This window comes from Vidua chalybeata, chromosome 1, assembly GCF_026979565.1.
Source record: "Vidua chalybeata isolate OUT-0048 chromosome 1, bVidCha1 merged haplotype, whole genome shotgun sequence".
Taxonomy (NCBI): domain Eukaryota; kingdom Metazoa; phylum Chordata; class Aves; order Passeriformes; family Viduidae; genus Vidua; species Vidua chalybeata.
Genome location: NC_071530.1, coordinates 21063685 through 21088419, shown reverse-complemented (window position 1 = coordinate 21088419; position 24735 = coordinate 21063685). Strand labels below are relative to the sequence as shown.

Below are 24735 nucleotides of genomic sequence, written 5' to 3'. Positions count from 1 at the left end.
CCGTGCGATGCGGAGCGGAGCGGTGCGGAGCGGAGCGCAGAGGTGCGGTGCGGAGCGGAGAGGTGCGGAGCGGAGCGGTGTGGAGCGGAGCGCAGAGGTGCGGTCCGGCAGCCGCCGTGCGCGGGCGGGGGGCGGCGCGGGAGGCTCGGCCCCGCTCGCCCCCCGGGGGAGGCGCGCTCGGGCGCCCTCTGGCGGCGCGCGGCCGCCGCCGGGGCAGGGCTGCCCGCGCCGCGGTGCCCGGCGGAGCTGCGCCCCGGGCCGCGCCTGCGGAAACCGAGCGGCGGGAGGCTCCGCCGGTGAATCTGCGACAAACGCCGGCTAAGCTGGACACCCCGTGACTACCCGGCAGCTACCGATGGCTGCCGTGGGGCGGTCGTGTTCACGGGAGGAGATGCCGGAGCGTGGGCTGGTGGTTTCGAGTTGAATTTCTCTCGACTTCCATAATTTACAAGGGTTTGAACTGAAGAGCCTGATACTTGAAAACCTTTTTTAGGAAACTGAAGTGCATTGAAAAAATGTAAACTTCCCTCAGATTGTTATTTGGTTGCTCGGCATGGCCATTATTAAATAGAAACCAAAGAACCTCAGCCACGATAAAACCGCAGGAAAGAAAGATGTAAAGCCGGGCACAGAGTTCAGTACACGTTAGAAGGTGCGATTCCTCTGTTGCTCTCAAAGGTTCCCTGTCAGTGCGTGGCTACGCGGAGCTTTAATGAGCTGAAGGGGGCACCTCGCACTGGCGCAGAGGAGAGCCTTTAGCACAGCTCCATGCCGGCGCAAGTGTCGTGCCGCTTTTCCCACAGAAATAACCAATTGAACGTGGCACATAAATGGAACGGTGGTTTTAGAAAGCCCCTCTGGTAATTTCTTCGTAAAAGTAATTAAAAAGGACGGGGATATATAACTCCTGTCTTGAACTGTTCTGCCCCTGCAAGCTCCACAACAGAGTTTTAACTGGTTTTGTTAAAAATGTATAGAAAAACCTGGGTGCCTGAAATGCTTCCTTCCCCTATGAAGCTAAGTGTGGTATCACATTCACATCTTGAGGAGACAATATTATTAATATTTTTTTCTGGCTAACGCAAAGGTAGAAAGAAAGGGAGAAACATTTTATTTTCCATGTAATCAGCTCGGTAACAACATGGAAAAAGAATTGTTTCCCAGCATTTATAACGCAGATATGTCCAAACAGAATCAGAGAAAGATCAAAAGAATAGAGAACCCATTTATAAACATGCTATATTAGATCTACCTATGAAAGCAGTTGAGAGCAGTTTGTTTTGTTGTGAGGTTCTGGTTACTTTACTTTTGTGTTTGTTTTATTTTAAGTGCTTTATGGCAAGATTATTCAGATAAGACTGACATTCCTTTTCACAAAAATAGAACTGTGTGTTTATTTCCAGCATTAACTGTGTGACCCTTAGCTGTCCCCACAGGTTTGTAATATCCCTTAATTCTGCTTGCCTCTTATTTATGCCAAATTTATTTGCTAGTGGAACATCACCATTGACACTATTGTATTATTTTACATTGTACAAGTATTTCTTACAGATTAAGAAATTAAGAAATTATTTCTTACAAATTAAGCACCAGTAATAAATTCAGAAGTGAGGTACTTCTGAATGACTTTAGGATTAACACCTACTCTTAAAATTCATGCAGTTTTAATTGAATGCATTTAGAACTTGTATTGCCTTATGCTAAATAATGATGATGCTGATAATAATGCTCCTTTTTAACATAGCAATCAGTTCTAAGGCTGAGTGTCACAAATGTAGTTTCTGGGGCTCTGTTAACTGCTCAGACTGCAGCCTAGAGCACTGGCACTCAGGAGTAAGAATGCAGCACATTCTGGTGCTGTAGCCACTTTTACTGATCCATTCAAAACAGTTAAAATTAGCACAGTTGGAGATAGGTGAGTGTTCACACAAATGAAGCTGAAGAGCCATAAGCAAGAACACAAGCAGTTCTCATGTGCTCCCTTTGTACCTGCTTTTCAGTTAGAAATACATGCCACCTGACCTGGCTGTTTTAAGCTAAATTTTAAAAAGTAAAAAAGTGCTTCAAATGGCTATCAGTGCTAAAACCTGTAGGAAGGCAGGACAGCATGAAAAGTAGGAACTCTCTTTCAAGATCCTTTTACCCCCAAAGTGTTAACCTATAGCAGCACCCCCCCCCTTACCCTTTTCCTTTTTTTTTCCCTCTCTATAGAGACATATGCATGCAGGATATTCCAAATCAATTCAAAGAGATAAACAAAAATAACATTATTTATGTTTCTAAGAATTTTTAGTGCTTCCCTAAGCAAGCTGGACCTGTTCTGATCACTAGAAGCTCATTTCACATCTTGCTTTCATCGCACTTTCGAAATGTTTAAAGTGCACACTGATCTGCACTGCATAGGAGGTAAGCAGCTCCCCCAGTTGTTGGTAGACTGGAGCTTGCACTTTAGCATACCTGTGGTCTGATACATGAACTCCTTTGAATATCTAACTAAAAAGTCTTAATAGGCTCTAGAATCACACTGGAGCCAGGACAGAGAGCTTTTATAAAAACATTTAGCCAAGAGTCTAAAAACCATTATCTACCTTACAGAATAAATGGAAGGTCAGATGTGGGATTAAGTAATTTATGAAGAAAAATTTAAGATTCATGGTGTGAAATTCTACAGCTGGTATTATGTGCAGGTAGTGATGTTAGTATGTCATTATGGTGTTTCCAGTCTTAAAAAAAGATGAGTCTAATCTTCTATGGAAAGTTTTGCCTCAGCAATACTTAAATATTAATATTTTGTAGGAGGCTCCATTATCAGAGCTTTAATGTTATTTATGCTATTATTTAGTAATGAACCTGCTAGCAGAGGAAAAAGTATTTCAAAGCCTCATATAAGCTTTTAGCATACATCTTATCAAAATTAGTGATAATTTTACTGTTAAATCTTTTCAAAATACGGCAGTACAGAAGCTGAAATGTCCAATTCCCACAGGAAAACTTTCAATTGTTTCCTAGTTCTGTTTCTGTATGCCAGAATCCTTCTCCTGAACTGTAGTTGGAGCAACTACATAGACAGTATTTTGTATTGATTATTGTGTTGCAAGAGGATAAAATGAGGATGTGACCATGCATTACAAAGAGAGTGAATTTGTGGGATTTGAATCCAGGATGACATGCTGGCAAAAGATGTTCAGCATTCCTCTTTGAACCTTACCTTTGTGAACACTGTCCAAGTTAAAAACCTTCACAGAAAAACATTAAGATGCATATTCTAACAAATTCAAGCTATGATTCAGTGCAAAATCTGGTGTGATACTCTAGTGCAAGCCAGATACTGGAATTCAAGAGAAAGAGCAAGAAAAATAAATTTTCCCCTTTCAAGGTGTCAGTGGCAGTTTAAAGACATTTATCTTAAATGTGTAAAACAAGCTAAAACAAATACCTATCAAGCTTGAGTATTTTTGAAAAGTAAAGTTCTATATTTGACAAGCAGATTCTCTTAATTTACCTACATTTTTCACCAGTAATACCACTGTTGCACAAGTTTTTAATGTCAAGCCCACACTGCAAGACAGAATACTTGTGTTCAAAGCAAAGTGAGTCCTAAGACAAATTAAAGAATCTTTTCAAATCATTGTTATCTGCAAAGGATTTTTTTTTTCAGAAAAAGAAATCTAACAAAAATACTCTCTTAATACTAAGATACTCGGCTGTCAGTCTGCAATAAGAAATGATCATGGTAATTCCAGAAGTTAGGAAATTAGCTTTTGGCGTGGGCTTTTTCTCCCCCAGGATGCATTCAACTTGAAAGTTGACATTTCTAAACCTGTGGTTCCTTTTCATCATCTCAGAGAAGCAGCAACCAAGTCCAAGTAAACCAAACTTTAAATAATATATGATTCAAGGAAAAGATTTTATTTTAGGGCTAAGAAGTTGATAATAAATAAAGGAATATAATAATGTAATAACAGATGTTCTCATGCACTTAACACATACAGTAATGCTGGCTTACACTGCTGTTTGGACAAATTAAGAAGAGGTATTTGGCAATATTGTAAGTTTTGAATAGTTTAAAGATTATAGAACAAGAAATTCTGCTGTTTTTACATTTCTTTTATACAAATTCAAATAAATATTAATATATCTATTTTTCCTCAGATTTTCTGTTCACTTTTAACATGCCCAATAACTAAGCCACAGTAATATACAACTGCCAAGAAAGAGTATTTAAGAATTATACTTATTCCTAAAAATGTATCTTATTAATGTCACATTGTGCAAGCTCTTTAGGTAAAATTAGATTTTAGGAAAAACTGCAGAAAATTTAAACTCATTAAAACATATCCAGTGCAAAGGCCAGTCTAGTCCACACATTATGGTACTGTAATGTAAGCTAATATAATTTAAATAATAAAACATGCCTATATGATTCTGAGAAAGCTGAATATGTTTCATGTTTTAAAGATCTGACATCTAATATGCAGATTCTGCAATATCAGAATTTTTCAAATCTTCATGAGATGGCAAAATAATGGTAAGATCTTTTAAGTAGGCTTTTTTTTTTTTAGGGTAACTCACATTAACAGTACTACAGTGGCCAAAAAAGACAAACTATTATAATAGAAATCAATCTGATTAAAAAATTAAATATTCCAATTAACACTGAAAAAGTGTTTGTAATCATTATTTACAATTCCTCAATGATACCAGTGTATAACTCCACACAGTCAAAGTGTACCACTCCCCAAGCCATCTCCAATTCCGTATCCCCGCCGGAAGATCCGACGGCTGGATGTTGTTCATGGCCAGCGCGTCAGTTTAGGGAAGGAGATCGGTCTGTGCTCCAGAGCAGTTCTATGTACGGCCATTTGGTCTGCAAGCAGCGTTTCACCGGGGTGTCGTCGGTCTGCAGCATTGGCTCTTCAAAGCCCATGACAACTGCTGTGCCTTCCACATACATGACCTGTCAAAGTAAACCCAACTCTGTCAGCCTGTTCAAGAACTGAAAGATGAGATCATTATTTTCACCAGGTCAGGAGAGGATTTGTTATGATACACATCAAATCTGTGAAGTTTTACATACTCCCTTTTTTAATGAAATGGAAGTATGAAATTGAAAAACCCTCATCTTTGAATGCTTCTGCTTATATTATGGCGTATGGAACTGCTGGAGATTTCACAGGCTTCATTTTAAGGACTTAATTACAAGCTATTCCAAAGATTGAATAGATATATTTTCTGAAAGAAGTCTTACTTAAGCCATTCTTGCTCCTTATGTCTCTTAATGCCTCACAATCTTTTACTCTAAATTCTCCTTCAGGAACTTAGAAGCAGTCATATTGTGTCTGTTATACCCCTTTTTTCAAGAATGCTGAAAATGAAACAGGTCATCTTTGTTTCCTCAGTAAATGGCTCAAAAAATACTGATATTTTGATGCAAGCATGAAGTACTAAAAAAATTCACAAAAAAATCTAAATAACCTAATTTAGCTGTAGAGTTATTTCTAGAAGTTGCACTTTCTGTGTATTACATCTCCACTGTCCCTTAGAGTTCAGATCCCCCTTGTGACAGGTAGGTGTGAGAAAGTGTTCTTTTCAAAATGCAGAGTTTCAGAGATGTCGTCTGGCCAAGCAATCCAGTATAGTAGTTCAAATACGATTAAGAGCAAATAAGTTTCTAATTCCAAATATATAATTTTGGAAGAAAATTATCAAAATAATAGCTTTGTAAAAAGTCTGTTTCAAGTTTAGAGTATTTTGCCTTTAACTATATTCAGTTTTGCTTAGTGACTGTTATTAGGCCTTAATTGTAAATCTTACCTTTTCGTTATAATTAGATTGCTTCAGTCCATTGTAATGGTAAACAGTGAATGACTCTGAAACCCTTGAGTCCTAATAGAAAGAATACAGTTAATTTCATGAGGCATCCACTGTGCCTTGCTTCTCTTGTCTTTACAACCAGACAGATGCATTCAACCAGTAAGACTTGAGAAAACTGTTAAAAAGTGCCATTTCTTTCAGGTGACAAAATCTTCATTTAACCTTTCTTATCAGAAATAAAAAACTACATGTCAATAAATTAATGAGTAATGCCACCAAGAGCAAGTCATGATTTTCTGTGTTCACCTGGACAATCTGAAGTACAACTTCAGCACTGACTATGGAGAAGCCATCCTAATATTTAATGTCAGAAACCTTATGCAGTAGTCATATGCATGTTTATTTTTGACAGTTTGGATGACACAAAGTTTTTTACTAAGGACCAGATCCAATCTCTGGCTCTCCATCTGAGAGCTAAAAAGCTCCCATGCCTGTCTAAATAAACTAATTTTGAAGACACCGGTTCTGCCAAGGTCCAACAGCAAAGCTACTGGCTCTTGGTGATCTTTACCATTCCAGGTGTTTAAATGCTGTAGTCCTAAGAGGACTGAAAGCTTTGGATTCACTGAACCAGGAAATACAAATCAGGTGTAGTATCAGCTCTTTCATGCCTACCGGACCAGGCTCCAAACAAAAGCTATCCCTTTTTTGAGCACATGGAAGTAAAGGCTGGAACAAGAATAAATCTGCTCAGGTTACAGTACATCCATCAGATTACAAAATCCTCATTCATTTTTCTACTTTTGAATGATTCACAAACTCTATCTCTCTATGGGTCTCTCACAGCCATCCAGGCTATTCACTGGAGGGAGGGTGGTGAAAAGGAAGATAAGAGGTAACTCTGGTAACTCTGCTTACAGAAGTTGCTTCACAGAGATAAATAAAATTAAGCCTTCCTGGGGAGGGAAAGAAGACATATTAATTTCCCTGAGGAAGTTATGCTCACCCAGAAGGGAAAAAATGCTGTTTCCCAGTTCCTGTGCCATGGAATTTAAGAATTTTGCACAGTTATTGTTAAAAAAAAAAAAAAAAAAAAAAAAAAAAAAAAGGCTAGTATGGAATTCAGGAATGCCCCTCTCCAGGTGACTGCCCTAAGTGGTAAGGAATCAGGCTGAATAGCATTAAAAATACTTTTTTCTAAGCCAACAGCTTTCAGAAGGAAAGTTGAGATATCTTCCTTCTTTTGAGGTGGAGTTGAGTACTTAGGAGAGTAAGAACAGGGGTTTGAATATTCTCAGCAAAGGAATCTAATCTGGATCTCCCAAGCCCTAGCTAGATGTTCAAATATTAACATCAGCAATTCCAACCATCGCTGCTTTCTGCATTTTCCTCACAGTATTTGAAAAGAAGACTTTCAAATATATTTTCATCTTCATTTCTGCAGAATTTCACTCAGAAAGAATTCTTAGCAAGGTGTCAGTATGGTTAAGGGCTACTGCTATCTGATCCACAGAGTACAGACAGACTGAAAAAATGGATACTGGCAGGTTCCAGTCCAAAACATGCTGATTGCTCAAATAGCACCCATAAGGCAGTAACAGTTCCTACGTTTTTTACTGGAGCCAGTGATGGTTTAACAGGACAGGAAGAACTGAGTGGTGGGGAATCACACGTAGCAGGGAATTAGCACTTGACAGACAGGCATTGACTCAGGGACTCCAATTTTAACAGGTGGCAGAGTTCCTCCAGCAAGGTGACCAAAGCAGCGTTCTGCCCATGACTGCACTGTGCTTTGTTCTCCAGCTCCCCTTCTTCAGTCAATGATACCCTTATGACAGGCACGAGAGGCAGCAGTCTCATACAATGGCTCTTTTCTCCTCCACCTCCCTATGGCCCATGGTACTGGACAGTTTAGGCGCAGCCAATTATGGAGGATGTTCTTTGGCATCCTGAACTTCATTTTAAGCCTGGGGCCTAAAATGAAGCAGTGGAGTCTTCCAGATTTGCAGATGTAATATAATTGTAAGAAAGAAATTATATTCAATTGTACATATATTTCCACTTCCATATAAACAAATGAAAGGAAGAAGAAAGAGTTGGCAAAAATACAATGCAGGTGTAATTCTAAAAGGTCAGAGAAAATGAAGACTAACTCCTCCTTCTCTTTCCTCCAGATGATAAAAGCATCTGAATGATATGATATATTCAGTCCCTACCATCTTTGGCAGAGCAATTCTAGTGTCTTCTGACTGACCAGAATGCTTCATAGTACAGAATGTAATACCCAGTGCTGCACAATCCTAACAAAAAGAATCTTGCTGAAGGCATTCAAACCCATCAGTTTCACGTTTCCTTGACTGTAAAAATTAAGCCTCATAGTTTCAGTGACACATTAAGCTAAGAAGTCTTTAAAGAAGTACTCCTCTCAGCCCTTCTCCTTCTTCCACCAGCCTATTCTTCTACCCCAGGTAAACCTGCTCTTTTTTTGCCAATACAAGCATGTGCATGGCCATGGAACAAGCACACACCTGCAAACAGAGCTCTTATCCAGACCAGCTTCCTGTTCTGGTTTACCACAAATCTGTTTAAAGAGGCTCCTGGTGGCAGGGAGGCAGTGTGAGAGCAGGAAAATGTGACCCAAGGCAAAGGGGAAAGAGGACACCAGTGCTAGGGTAACACCTGCCTCTCAGTAGTGGTATAGTCTTAAAGAATATATGGAACAGACAGAGTTTGAAAATAATTTTCCAATACCCTAACTTCCACATATGTTAAATCTAAGCCTATAATGATTTTTTTGTTAAACTGTCAAAAATTTTACATTATCAAGAAATGTACATAAAAAGAGTTTTAAATGTGTTTGCAACCTTTTCCCGTTTGCAAGCAACCTTTTTAATATTGATAAAACCAGTATGGTCATTTATTCTCAGAAAAACCAAACTCAGATGAACTTTCTGAGTAAGGAAACAATTCAATGTCATACTCAAAATGATTATATATTTCCTGAAGTTAAATTTAGAACAATGGAGTTTCCTTCCAGTGTAAAGCTGACAAAATCACAGACATGTTACAGAAAACAGAAATCTACCATTTGTGGTGGAATACAGAAGTTATCTGCTGATCAGCTGAGTTGAATGAACACAATACTTATTAAAATTTACTCTTGTGATATTCATGGAAGTTTTTAATGAATCTCAAAGCCAACCAGAATAAACAATGCTCTGCAGCAATTAAGCTATATTGATTACCTGCTCAGGGAAAAATTCTTGCAGAAAGGGACCCAGTAGTATGATGCCCAGTCCTTCTGGGTCTAATTTGGTCTTCATGAGGTTTACACTAAGATAAAAACATTGAATATAAAAGTATGAGTAAGACACTTTTATTCTTGCATGACTAAGTTATGCTGTGCTACCACAGTACTGACTGCCAAGTATAGCAATACTATTCTATTTTTAATCGTAAGTGACAACTGCACCAGAATGGCATGCAAGTTGCCAAAACATGGTTATTTTTAAGTAAAAGTAATTTATTATTTTAAATTAAAGAAGTGATAATTCTGAAGGACCACCATATTTGGTAAAATAATTTGAAACCCATATAATCTAAAACCAGGTTTACAGCCCAAAGGCATTTTGCTGTCTTGTAAGCATTCTTTAAAGATACAAAAACCAGTCATCTTTCAAATATAGCTCTGTCACTGCCAAACAACCTGTTTTTAAACAGAGATTTGAATACCTCCCAAGATTTTCTAAGTACGCTGAAATAAAATTAACAGATACATTTCTTATTTACATCAAGTACTCGGTATCAAAGAAGCCAGAACCAACAAACAATGGAAATAATAACAATACTAATCTGGAAGCCTTACTGCATGACTATAGTCTAATTTCAGGTCACTGCAAACGAAGGTCAATTGTAAGACTATATATCTATTTAAGCAATATATTTCTACAGGCAGCAGATTGCATCTATTTGCATCTACCTAGCCCTCTCCTTGAGTTACAAGCTGTACCGTACACAAGAGCGTCCTCATTGGGTCAAACCAACTGAGCGCCTTGCCCAGTATCCTGTTCCTGACACTGGTCAGAAGTGGATGCTTATGATAGGGCAAACACACATCCTTAGTTTACCCTCCCCATTTCCAGCAGTCTGCTGCTCAAAGACATCTTCAGTGACAGGCAGTATCTAAAACACAAAGATATATATTTTTCTTTCCATGCATGTGCCTAATTGGCTTTGAATCTATCTATATTTCTGGCTCTTAATAAATTCCACTCAAAAAATACAAATTAAACTATGGATTCTGGGAATCATAGTCTTCTATGTTTTGAACCTGTCACCTGATTCAGTTTGATGACACCTCATTTTTGTATTGTGTGAAGCAATTAACAGTCTTTCCCTATTTACTGTGTCAATGGTTGTCTATCTTTCCCAGTTCTAACCTAGCTTTTCCTTGCGCTAATGGCATTCTGCATCTTTAATTAGCCTTGTTGCCAGCTTTTTGTAATATCCTTTTTCCAAGATGGAGTGAAACATCAGGCATTTATACAATGATGTAACTCCTATGAATCCCACTCCATGTGTCTATCATTATGAGTTTAAATCTAGAGATCTATTTCCTGACCAGTAATATCTAGTTCACAGACCCACAATGTGTATGTGAAATCAGCATTGCTTTATCCCCTGAGCAACCAATCTACATTTACTTTGACACTTCTCTGTTTCCATATCTTCAAGTAACTTCTGCTGCTCTTACACATTCTTTTTTTTAACATCTCAAACATATTTGTATCAGTAACAATCATACAAATCCCTACTGTCAAATCCTTGCTGGTAAAATAACAAAATTCACAGACTTAATACAAATTCCCATAAAATTCCTCTAATTATCTCCCTCTATTAAGAAAAAGTGACATTTTTATTCCTTGATCAATTCTTTATCTACAAAAGATGTTCCTTCCTATTCCATGTTTTCACACGAACCATTTACCTGTGAATTTTCCCTAGACTGGCCTTCGAATCCTTTTCTAAGTCCTACTGTTCATTTGCCACCTTTCTCATTCCTATACTCTTTGGTACCAGCACAGCTCACAATCGTAGGTAACCTAAAAGAGTTCAGCAATGTCATTCTGATGTTTCTTCAGGAATTTGCATTTTTTTTACTTATTTTGACACTTCAGAATGTTAGTTACTCTGACCACCCATCAAAAGGCTTAAGTGCGGAACCACTCTGTAATCTTCTCCAGTGATGAGAACTACTCCCTGCCATCTTCCCTGGTGAATATGAAGAACTCATTGAACTTTTCTAATTGACTTTAAATACTTTTAAATCATAGGGAATCATCTGTCAGAACTACAAACCTCTTGCAAGCCCCTTGGCACTGATGGGCTCAGAAGAATACTATTAGTTTTTGTTTTGTAACTTTATTTATTAGTCTACAGGTTTTGACTCTGCTTTATATTGTATTTACATTTAACCTTCCATAAATCCAGATTCTTCCCATTTTTTTTAGTGTACACACTACGTTTTCCTTTCAGAAGACACACTCTTAGTTTCTCATAGATGCCTCTTTTACTACTTAGGCCTTTAACCACCCCCCAGGTCTCTTTTGTTGGGGGCTGTGAGCAGAAGGTGTAGTTTCCAAGGTCTTTTTGATTGTTGTACAGAAGCATTTTGTCCTTTTGGCTACCACTTATGTTTCTTCATCTTTAAGTAACTTCCTTTCTTGGTCCTAACATAGAACTAGCAGTAAGTTATTTGAATTATTTTTGTTTCTCCCTCAACACACAGAGGACATATTATGTAAATCTAAAGAGAGTGGCTCTGTTAAGGTCCTTGGGAGAAGAATTTTAAAATTCATAAAACTGAATGTGGTATCCTATAAACTATGCTAATTTATTATTTTTTTAAAAAATCACTACTCAAGTGAAACCACGACTGAGAATTTGCAAGATACTGGACTTCAATCCTTCTATTCCTCATTCTCACTGCTCTCAAAGTACAAAATTTTGGCTATTTCAGGGGCCGTTTGAAATCTGCCCAAATTCTTGAAGTACTGGAACAGAGTTGCACAAACATTGTGTTTGCAAACAGAATCATTACAGATAATTTTTTAAATGAACTTAAAAATATTTAATAAAGTTAAAGCAAGGTATATACTAATAAAGAAATACAAGAACTGTTTAAAAATACAGCACCACATACGTTTTTAAATATGGCCAGCGTACAAAATTCAATCAGTTAAGCAGGAGGGTAGATTTAATAAACTTGGATTGTGCTATGTTTCAACTCAGCTTTTTTCTTTCAGCAAGTCATTAACACCTTTCAATGTTACTGGTACCACAGCAGAGCTACTGAACACATGTGTGATTGTGCTTCAGTCTCCTCAGTGCAAAGCTTGGCATCTGAACTCAAGAGGTTACAAGTGTTGGGGTGATGGCCTTTGTACTGTTATTGCTGAGAAGTGTGTGGGGACAAAAGCCTCCACTACTGGTCAAATAGGCAGAGAGCATAAAATGTTTTAAGCAAGCTAAACCTACATTGGCAGATGTGTTCAGATCAGTGCCCTAAAGGGCATCAAATGATTTGTAGAAACAGGCAAAACAAATGAGACAGGTGGGTCCTCAGATACATTTACTAGAAGACTATAAAATTTTACTAAAAACACATACAGTGGCATTCAGTACTGGCTAAGCCACCTTGCTAATTCATGCCTGCTCCACAGACTTTTCTCCTATACAGTTCTAAAATTCTAATCAGATCTGATATTTATACATTCTGAGATTCTGAGAAACTTAAAGCCTTGGATTAGATAATAAATTTAAATACTACATTTGGAGGCAAGGCCTTTAATTTTACTTAAAAACAAGCAAACAAAAAACAACCAAAAAAGCCTGTATGGAGTTTGAAATACATTATTTATACTTGCATTCCACACAAAAAAGACACAGCATCTAGAACCCAAACTGAGTAGGTTCTCAAGATAATAGTAACAGGCAATATATTTATTTAAGAGGAGATTATTTAAGACTGCACATTCCATAGTTTGATCATGGCTTTTCAATACAGCATGTCTTTTATGACTTGCTCCTCATATATAACTTTTTATTTTATGTGCTATGCACAATAAAATAGGACAGGGCTGTGCCACAAATGCCCTGAAAGACAAACAGCCAAATGGAAAAGACACTGCATGAAGAAAGAGGATTTCTGCAGATTTATTGAGACAGTAGAACAAAAAGGCAAAAGTTATCTTCTCAGACCTATTAAACAATGGCTTTTTTTCCTTTCCCCTCCTTTAAAAAAAAAAGTCTTTTGCAAATTTCACCATTTATTGTTATAATATGAATGTGAGCCTTTTGTCTTGTACTTTCTTTTGGTTTGGGTATCTCTTTATTTCAATTTTTACTCCTATCCTCCAGAGATCAACTAAATAAACTTCATTATAAACCACACTATAAACATTTGAAAGGACAGAAAATAGGCTCAATCACATTTCAGATGGCTCTGGTAAGTAAACTCACAGTCTCCACAGTCATTTCAGTTTTAACCCAACTAAAGTAGACCAAACATTTACAAGAGAGAAGCAACTTTTGGTGCAGTAAAAAAGTACAAGTGCTCAGCTCACCTTTCTGGGTTAAGCATTTGGTCACAAAACATGGTAAGTTTTGACATTGAGGGTTAACTGCTGTCATTTAACATTAGTCTTATCTGTCCATATTAGAGCTAAAATATTTAACTCCAACCCTGGGAATCAATGTGTTATTTCTGAAAATAAATGGCAATTATAAACACTACTAGGTCCTGATTGCTGGTGAAAACAAAACTGTAACTGAAGCAGTTTCAGCTTCCAACTTTGCAGAAAGATCCAGTGGTAATCCAGACTTGTCTCTGAATACCTTGACGGTTTAGCTCTTCTGACGCACCATTTCACCCGCATTAATATATAGACATATAATCCTGATTATCTCCTCAATATATAGTAATGCAGTAGGTTTGAAGGTTTTTTTTTCCTTCTAGTTATTACTACCAAAGTTAGAGACATCTTAATCTTAATTCCTCCCCTTAAATTTAAAGCTTAACATTTGAAAATAACAGTCTGTGCCCAGAATGTAAAGTAGGAAAAAAATCCAAACTAGGAAAAAACCCCAAAACCAACCCAAAAATATAATAGATATGTGGTAAAAAAGCCATAAATGATATTTAATGTCATTAACTAATACTTCTGTAGTATTTAAATTTTATTATACGTACTATTCAGGATCTGAAACAAGGTCCAGAGCCTTCATGACATCTTCTAGAAGTGTGTCAGGTATAAACCCATTATCTGAAGAAGCAGCAAAGTTTCTTGTGAGGAAAAGAAACAAAATGCTTTCCAGAACAAATTTCACTTCAAAATACAAATACAACATATCTTTATCTGTAAAATCTGCAAGCAAATGTTTGGGTTCTAGAAGGAAAGGAGTTCTCAAACGCTTCTTTGACACTTTAAATAAAAAAAAGTGCAATAGAGAAAGTGGATTTATCAGTCATACACTTAGAAGCTTAATACTTGCTACAGAGTTCTCCACAACGTACCTTGAGATAACATCTGTACTGTTTCCCCCTTTTGATTAGTTAAAATAATACCTGAATGCTAGACATCCTCTGTTTTCCAAAACATAAGAAAATTTTCCATGTATGCTGCATACATTCAAGAACAAAATTTCATGAAGGATGAATCATACCAGATCAGTTGTTTTATGAAAATTTAATATAGGAGAAATAAATTTTATTTAAGCTTTATGTTAATTAACAAAGAACATAACAAGGTTAAAAAATGTCTCTTTTAAAAACTCTACTTCCTATTGTACAAATTCCCTTACTGCAGAATTCTCAGGTAATTTCTTCATAGAATTATGGAATGGTTTGGGTTAGAATGGACCTTAAAGATCACCTAGTTCCAACCTGCCTGCATGGGCAGGGAGACATTCCAGTATACCAATGGAATGGTCAATGTCACTTGTAGATTGACTCCTGTACTGAACATTTCTTAAGGACTACGCATTTCAATCCTCTCTTCATGAGTACATTTCTATTAAAAAAATCTTATTTCAGCACAAAGTACAGCCCTTACCCTCAGGGTCATATGTCTGGAAAACTCTTCTTGCTTGTTCTGAAGGTGCTTCAGGAGCAACAAGGGCCATGTCCTATGGAGGTGGGAAAAAAAAAAACAAACACAAAGAAAATTTACAAAACATTCTTACTTCAGATACAGATTACTAATAAAATATTTAGCCATACTTCATCCAGTTGGAACCTAAATTAATGAAAATTTCAATACAACAGAAGAAAAGTTAAAGTAATTTGGCAATTTTGCTGATAGTGACATAAAACAATCAAGAAATATGCTAAAGATTATTCCACAAACTTCTGAATCCCACAAATTTTATGCAAGTCTTATCATGCAGATGTTGTGGCACAAAAGCTAACTGGAAACTACAATTCCAATCATTTGTACTCGAGCTCCAAGTGGGAAAGTGTACAGAAGAAACTAATTTGGAAGGAGTCCCTTTGTCCTGCTCATCTCTCCTGATGAGAACAACTTGAAAATTGCTTGCTTCATGTCCTGGAAATGTAAATGCTAGATTTTTATATTAATTCAGTATCACAATAATGTAGTTTTAAGAATCCATAAATATGACTTAATAGAAACAAACCCACTGTTAAAAGAAAAATTTTCCACTGATTTTATGAATGAATGGTAACTAGAACATTTAAAGAAAACCAACATTTTAACAGTGTATCTTCATGTTTAGATATGTTCTGAAATAATTTAAAGTACTTTCAGATAAAAAGACTGTATTAGCTCAGCAAAGCTCGTTTCAGGATGCCAAATAAAGTATGAAGTTGTGCAGTTGTTGAGCACATACCCTGTTACAATGAGTAACACTAATGTTATTATGTAGGGCACATACATACACTATGAAATTTTGCAGTATGTGACAAGCTCTTAAATAATCTGGAATACAAAACATACTAATCAGGAACAGATTTCATTATCACAGTGTATTACAATAAACTAATGTAAATATTTCTCAGTTTAAAACTAGTGATGCCATAGCATCATTAATAAAGCTTATTAATGACAAGATGATTAGTGATTTCAGTATTCAGGATTTAACTCTGAAGAAGGGATATTTTAGTGGTAGTTTCTTATTACAGAAGTCAGCAGATCACAAAGCCTATGTAACAAGGGAGAACACTTAGACTTTCCAATGGTATGGAAGGATATAACCCAAAGTAACTTCCAATGGCATAGGCATATAATTTCAAATGTAAACTACATAGTTCTACTTTGGTTTATGAGTATGCAGTTCCCTCCATACAATCTTAATGTATTCCAAGAATAAAGACTACCATTTGTGTTGTCCTCCATACCCACAAATTATCTTGTTAATGTAGTACTTTCCACAGTTTCGTATGATGCAAAACAGATTCTCGAAAGAAAGTCTTCTGCAACTGCCAACAATTTTTTTCATAGTCCATTTGAAAATAGTGTGCATTTCTGCTAGCATTTTCATTTTCCAGGTCCTTAGTTTTTCAGTTCATGTATGTATAAATGGGAAGAACTTAGAGATGAAATCACTAAATGCATTAGTCATACTGAAAATTCCCTCTCTTTTAAAGGAACTTTCAAATATCGTAAAGCCTCCATATTGTTACACATTAACTTTTTTTATTCACTAAATGTGATGTTCTGATGCTCTAAGCAAGTAACTTCAGATGCAAAGCTAGAAAAGTCTCCCTTAGAGTAAGATGACCAAAATCCCAACCTCTCTTACCTGTAAAATAATTCTAACTTTTCACTGAGATTGTTGTAGTATAAAATGTTTAAAATGCAAAATCCTTTACATACAAATCTCACATAACCTCTTAACTCATCATGTCATTCATTTGCACTATGAAGATAACTTTAAAAACTTCAATTACTCCATATATTTGTACTGGGGGAAAAATACCATAGGTCTTTCATGCAATAAAGCTAAAAATGTGATAAACATCTAACAAAAACATATTTCAGCTGCCCAAGCTGATATTTCACCATATGTGCCAAAATATATTGCCCACCCCAGCCTTATGAATTGTATTTTGATATAACCCATGCAGTGAAAGTTCCATATAAGGGAATCTCATAAACAGTTAATTACAATAATTATTTCCAATACTAAGTACAACATGTCCCAAAAATCATGTTTCACTCATTGGCTCTTGTGATACACAAACAAGTCATTTTATATTACTTTGAAAAGTTATTCTCATCAGTCATACCAGTTATTTTAAGATCCCATGCTTAGCCTCAGAGGCAAAAAATATTCTTCATAAGTTTTAATGAAAACATTCCCAAACTTTTCATTCTACAAATTCAAAGCAGAACATAATAGCTAAGCCACACTGAAATGCTGGCTATAAATTTTTTACAAAAATCACACCCTGAAAGACCCATTGCCCTGAAAAATGAAATCTGCTTCCATATGAACTGCTTTATGGTTCTACACTATCACTACTGAGTGATATGTGGAAGAATTATACATTGTAATACTAACTTTCTTCTTTAAAATTTACCTAAAAACAGTACAAAAACACTGTTTCTTTATCAAATTTTTAACTTGCTGTAACTTAATTGCATCTGGAGAACTGAAGTTTATTCAATCCAGTCTTCTATTATGAGGAAAGTGTGTATTTTTCAATGCTATAATCAGTGGCTTTCAAGGCATCAACTTTTCCAAAATTGCTTCCTAAGAAAACAAGGTTGATGTGATCTCTGAAAGTGATTCCCATCTCTCTAGCTGACTTCTGAATCCATTGCCCAATTTAAATTTTACAGGAGTCTCACAACTGATTGTTGAAACTGGATGCCAGGCAGAGCATCTCAGTGAGGAATTGGTTCAAAAAGAAATTTGATTTTATGTGCCAGCAAGGTTCCTTTGGAGACTGTATTTTGAAAGAGAAAAGACACTTCACACAATCCTACTGATGTACTATGCAACTGTATCATTGTAATTTGGACACACAGGTCTTTCACACACGACTGGAATGCATTTCAAATTGGATAGCGCTCTGAAATTAGAATGTCCAACTTCAGATCCTCCTGTGGTTGTAATCATTCATTTGCAATGAATCTCCACATCCATTCTACGTACCCCAGAGGACACAGAGCACATTCTTCTTCAAAAGGTGAAGGGACCCTGCTACCAAAGCCAGAACTCAAAATGCTCTTTATAGCCTGAGATATAACAACTCACTTGACTAAGAGAGAATAGAATTAATTGAATGCAGATTTATTTGGGGACAAGGAGCAGAAGTGCCATATATATCACCACGCATACAAATGAGTTTGTGTCCTAAAGGTATCAGATAGTTTTACTTGTAGGGACTAAACCAAAGTGTCAGTGAATCAGTAGGAATCTGATTCTCCTCTAATGCTTTGTACATCAGTGGAACGTCAATGTTGGTTCTTTTGTTCTTAGGTAGTGATAATGATCCTGTGAGCCATACAGACACATAGAGAACCTGTCTTCTTTTTCCATAACCTTTTTCTCACCTCTGAAAAACCCTGCCAGTAGGACTTGGACTTGTAGGAAGTGAACCAAAAATTAAAATTTAACACAGACTGGTATGAGTTGAAAAGAAGGAAATGTATCATCACTATAGTAGCAAAAATAGGTTCAAAGACTTAGAATGATATAAAAATCCAGTTGCTGACTCTCATTAAGATGAAGAAGGCTCAACAGAATTTAGGCATTGCTTGAAATTAAATAACAGCTTTTTTTTGGTAGGTTTTCCTAGGAGCTATTTATCAAACCAAGGAAAAAAAGAGTCCTTAAGATCTAAAATGGGAGGCCATTATTACCATTATACAAAGAACTGAACAGTTACAGAAAGGTCATAGATCTTTTCTCCTCTTAGGCATCACTGAGGAAGTATTGAGACCACTGAGGTATGAAGTTACTGGTTCTAAAAATACCAACATAGCATCTACTGTCAATCTAGGCAGACTATTGTGAAGGGTCGGTCTGGAAAGGGACAGTTAGAGAATTATGCCATGGTAACAAAGCAAGTCAAATTCTAGAGCACTTACCTGTGAGTGTCAGTCCTAAACCATTTGATGTTATTTGATATAAATTTATTTTGAAAGACTATGAGTCTGGCTCTGAACAGAGATGGCCAATGAAGGCTAGTTGAAGACTTCCATTTGTGTTCAGGGACATCATCCACACTAGTAGTTTGTAGGGGGCAGTGCCCTTGGTTGTTGCAGCCATGGCAGTGCCCTGTACAGACTGCTTACCATGCATTTCTTACGCTGGCCAATAGAATGTGCCATTGCTATGCAGCATACTATCTTCCACGAGAGAAGGCATTAAAAAATGTCAAACTACTGGAACATATCCAAACAATACTTGAAGGAGTATAAGTTTTTTCCTCACTTGACAGATGTATATGGAGGAACTGAAGGAAAGGTCCTAGAGTTGCTATACAAGAGCTCTGCAGCCACAACTATTTCCACTTCAGAATGGCAGGTGTCAAAGATCATATACTGTATCCTCCTAAGCCTTGAAGAGGGGCTATGAGTCTATCTGGGATTCAGAAAATGCCAAAAGAAAGTACTTTCCTTGAATAAGAAGAGAAGAAAAAGACACAAAGGAAGAACGCCACTCCCAAAGTAGCGGAATTCTTATTATCAAGGGTCAGAAAACAAAATACAGGCCTTGAAGTTTAGACCAGGAAAAGACAACAGTTTATCTGAAAGTGTTCATCAAGGGATAGTGGGGGTGCTGGAGGAGGAACATTCATGACAAGCAATTTGCTGCAACAAGGTGGTTAAAAGGAAGCAAATTTGCTCTAGCTGTACACTGCCTTGCAAAAGTGAAATGACTGCATTTCATCTACAGTACCTGCAGTACCTTGCTGAGGACAGAAGAGAGTTCTCAATAGGGAAGAGAGAAAAGCTACATATGGACTACTTCAAACTCTTTTTCACCTTCACCCATAGTACCAGGCAGAAAAGAGAGCCTACTTAATCCAAGGGTGGGGTGAGGCTGTGGAAGAAAAGCGAACACAAACCAAAGAAGAATTAGTCACAAAAATCTGAGGACCCTGTCAGTCTGCTCATCTGGAAAGCAGGGCTTTTAACATACACTCAAGTAAGTTATAAAAACCACAATATATCCTCCATTCCGTTGGAAAAGGATGGTTTAATAATACAGTCAACAAAAAAAAGCCACAGCGTTGCAGTTTTTAAAAATAAGAGAAACTCAGAAGTACAGTGAATACCTATTTACAGTTACATTGCCACAGATGTTGGTGGTTTAGTTTAAAACATCACAAGAAGGCAAAAATTCACTTGCTCATTCATTAAAAAATAAGAGCTTCTTCAACATGTTCCTTGTTTTCATGGACAGATTACAAGAGATTAAACCAATAAAGAATAGGTATATAGTATTTTTATTATTCAGTTATTAGCTTGTTTTCCTCATCAACACAAAACAAGGTTGTTTTTTTTTTTGAAAGTAAAAATACATTACTGGAATTATAGACCAAGAGTCAGCAAATTAGAGCTTACTGGAATTCTTATCTAATAACTAAATTACATACTACTCTCCAGTCACAAGCTTAATCTGAAAGGGCAGCTTTTCAAATTATACTCATATAGCTTTTTTTTTTTTTTTGGAAGACAGAACACAATGCTATACAAACACGAAACTTTGTTCTTAAGAGGAATCAAACTGAAAGTGGACAAATTCCATGTTTTATGACTTCCAAAACCTCCACAATATAATTAATTCAGGATGAACTTTAGCCTCTTCTGTTATGCTACCCATTTTCTATGTAAAAAAATTAATATCTAGTATTAAACACTATTTCTACATCTAACACTTTTTCAGCCTATAGACAAGAGCTGATTGCTATACAAAGTAGTGGTGAGTATTAACATATTACCAATTCTATTTGGGAATTACAATAAGGAGATGAGAAATAAACATGTATGTCAGGAACATTTGATAGCAAAGTTTAAAACTAGTGAAGATGCACTGCAGAAATTTAAATCTTCCTAACTACAGTTCTAACAATACTGAAAGCTGCACTAAATGTTGGAAACCAGCCTACAGTATTCAGTTTCCTCCTAAACCATATAATTCTCTCTTGGGATGACAAAAATCCTCTGACATGCTTCAATCCAGAATGATGAAATGTTTTTTGAAAATAGACCAGATCAATTATTTTTTAACTCAAATATGCTGAGAGTTTCTAAAGGACAATTCTTAGCCTGATTCATTAACCTAACAGTAATATTTTATGGCTTTTCATGTAATGTACAAGCTCTGTACATTACTGTGAAGTAATGAAGAAAAAAAGTATATTAATAATGGCATGTGATCCACTGTTATTTAGTATTGGTAAGTAGTATTTCAGGAAATCTTTATATGCACGTTGCTACATGTACAGAGAAAATACTAAATATTCACACACATGACAGTTTCATATATTATAAAAGCAGTCATTTATGTTCATCTTTGAAGTATATTATTGCAGGTAGCTAATTCTAACAGTAGTAGAATAGAGCAATTAGCTTCTATAAAAACAATATGTTTTATTCTTTTATTAATACAAAACATGTGGTTTTTTTCATTAAAGCTGTATTATAAAGTAAAGCCCATCTCACTTCACTCCTGCATGACTTTCTTAACTACACATAGGCAGTGACTGAATTTCTTCTCTAAATACATCTGAACTGCTTCAATATTTTCATACCACAGCCTCTGACAACTTTGGCACCCCTCTATAACAGTTATTTTTAAAGTACACATATAAGATATCCTAAACTATCAACTGGTAGAAGAAAATGGCATTGGACTCCCCATAACACAAAAAGAAAACAGATTTCATAAGCTTCTTATGTAAAACAAACCAACACTGGAAAAAATGTACTTAAATATCTAAATGAGGTTGCTACATGAGGTGGCTATGAGGTTGAGTTTTAGAAACAAAAGAATATGTTATACACATAGCTAATCACATATAACTTCTTATGTAAGAGGAGAAAGATAGAAAATGAAGGCAATAGCTAAAGCATCACTAAATGTGCTTCACCTTTGCTAGAAGTTCCAAGATCCCTCCTCCACAGACAATCCCTGTCTCTGCCTTTTCTCTGTATTTGCATCCTTTCACATTTAGACTTTCAATTCATTCATTTACACATCCTAACCTAAAAGTAGAGCTGCCTTATCAAAAGAGTTCAGAGATGTTATTTTTATTTTGTATGAAACAAAGCTGTTATCACTATGAAATGAGTAAATAAAGGGATGGAAAACTTATTTTTCAACAATTTAAAAAAAAATGGTTAGAAATTGGTTGCTAAAGATCTTTGTGACTGTACTTGGATTAAACCTGATGCTGTATATGGATTCACCCTAAGTTCCTGGGGATTCCACAGCTGTCACATATATTAAGGTTTTGTGGATCAAACAACAGCTACAACCCAGATTTCAACCAGGTTCCTGTCATTTATAAAATGACTGAAAGTCTCCTGATAGAGATTCTCTACATAAGTTCAGCCTGTCATGTCACAGGTTTATTACACTGTGTGTGAGTTTTGCAAAAAACAGAACTTGGCACAAAGTTTCAGAACAGACTACAACAGTTACTATTTTAAAGCCTATTCTTATTACTGAAGCATGTGTTGGCAGTCTCATCTACTGTTTCTAGTTCCCGCATCTATCCCTGTAGAGTTTGGGAATATGGGAATAAAGCAGGCTGAACAGAGAATAAAAAAATATGTAAGCCTCCACTTCCAAGGATACATGGTGCCCTGCTCAGAAAGAACATCTGGTCTTCAGACATTTTGGAGAAAAAACATGCAAAGAGACAAATGGCCACAAAATAATTTCCCTGTTGTTTTGCACAAGTACACTTCCCTTAAAAATATCTTTAATAGGCATTGAGTAACTATATTTAAAACTCTGTTTCCTAAGTTCTGTAATATATTAATGACTTCAGGACATTTTCTCAGGAAGAAAAATTGTAAGGGGAAGAATGATAGCTCAGATTCCATCCAGAACATGTATTTATAACAAAGGAACAAGGATTAACAGCCATTCATAGAGATTCATTTTCCCAAACAGAACACAAGACAGGCAGATAAAGAGTTCGTAAACTGGAACTACCAGTCTGTCACATGGTGAATATTACATTCCCAATTCTTAGTATTCCCAGTACCATTATCTGGTATTAAAAAGATGCAGTTAGTAGGCTACAATTAAAAGATAAAGTAAAAGGGAAGGTGCTTTGTAAAGGAAAGAATGGAAGGTGTGAGCCTGGCACTATCAAGGTTGTACGACTTCTACCTCTTACCTCAAAGGTACATGGCGTATGTGGAGAAGTTGTTCATTTTTTTTGCCTTCTCTTCACTGTATTACTATAAACATGTTAAATTCCATATTTTGGAAGACAGTGGTTTAGCTTCTGGGGCTCTTATGAAAAATTTTGTGTGGAAATGACTCAAAATTTCTCTTTCAAAATTCAATTTCTGGAATATTCCGTGAAGATAACCCCTGATTATGAATATACTATTTGCTGTCTTAAATTGGTTTATTTACTGACCTGCTCTGGTTTATAACCTTTGACAATCAGACATATATGCAGTTGTTGGGGGGGGAAATAAGAAGGAAAATAAACTCAACTTTTTTACCCTCTCCATGTGCTGAGGTTGTATCTTATGACAAACAGCACCTTTTACTTCTGCCTTACCTCTGCCACAAATACACCATTGTGCCAAAGCCTGGTGTGGACACTGGAGCATAGCACTGCATTTACAGGATTTCTGGAAAGTATGTTCTACTGCTCTTAATTAACACTCTTCATTTTTCACTTGATGCCAGATTAACTATTAAGAGAGCTAATGTCATCTTCCTAACTGTGTGTGTATTACCCTTTTCACTTGATTTGGAATTACAAATACCATTTTTTAAGCAACAATTTGTTAAAAATCAATTTGACTTTTGAATACTTCAATACTATTAAAAACTCAATTATATTTTAGCAATGAACCAGTATGTCTATTAATCCACATTTCATATCCAGAATTATTTGCCCATTATGTGATGACTCAGGCCCAATGTCTTTGCTGTTGTATCAAATATAACTGGAACCAACACTGCTTTCATATTTAAAAGGGATACAGAATAATAAAAGTTCTCAGCCTTTGTTTCTATCTCTACTTTTAGAATTTGATAGTGACTTATAAATTATAAAACTGCATTTAGAAATTTCTTGGATGTATTTACTACTTGCAAACCACTCTGCATATGCTACAGAAAGGAATGAAACAACTAAAATGTGTTTCTTTAAAAACCAGTCTTTCCACTGGTAGGCCAATGTACATGCAAACTAGATGTTGCTCATAGCCTCTTCCTTCCAGAGACAGGAGATTGCAATTCCTTCTAGAAGTTTTCCTATGAGGTAGGACCCAATTTGTTACCTTCCAGCCCCCAGTCTCAGTTTACATATGAAAGTCATACATGCTAATAGGAGGAAAAGGAAAATGTACTTCTCATGACAGCACATCCTACAAAGGGGCAAGAAATGACCCACCATTTCTATACTGCTCTGCATTTTTCACAACAGGTGCTTTACAGGTTTTCCACTAAACACATAGCTAGCTCATGTTCAGAGACAATGCATCCATCAACTTATTGTCCAAATATTGTCTCAAGGAAATGACTGTCCATTGGTCTCAAATATGTTCCCACATATTTACTAACAACTTAGTGCTAATTTTTAAAAATCAGACAAAAGTTTTTTCTTAACCAACTGAAATGCAAACACAGCAAGCAGCGAGTAAACAGAGCACACACTTTGAAGGAAACTAGGAAATTGGAAAAGTA

At 36.3% G+C, this 24735-nt stretch overlaps 1 protein-coding gene across 2 annotated transcripts in view; it reads right to left on the bottom strand.

Annotated features, from left to right (window-relative positions):
- Positions 1 to 3888: 3888 nt before the first annotated feature.
- The window catches only part of MINDY3 (MINDY lysine 48 deubiquitinase 3), a 49484-nt gene continuing 28637 nt past the window's right edge, over positions 3889 to 24735 (bottom strand). Inside the window, exons 11-15 of one of the 2 annotated variants that reach the window (XM_053937746.1) lie at positions 14928 to 15000; positions 14066 to 14138; positions 9060 to 9147; positions 5815 to 5886; positions 3889 to 4957 (exon numbers count right to left, since the gene is read on the bottom strand). In XM_053937746.1, coding sequence (XP_053793721.1) covers positions 4808 to 4957; positions 5815 to 5886; positions 9060 to 9147; positions 14066 to 14138; positions 14928 to 15000 — 456 coding nt within the window. In that variant the 3' untranslated portion in view covers positions 3889 to 4807. The remainder of the gene's footprint in view (positions 4958 to 5814; positions 5887 to 9059; positions 9148 to 14065; positions 14139 to 14927; positions 15001 to 24735) is intronic. The other variant, XM_053937755.1, reaches the window with a different exon arrangement.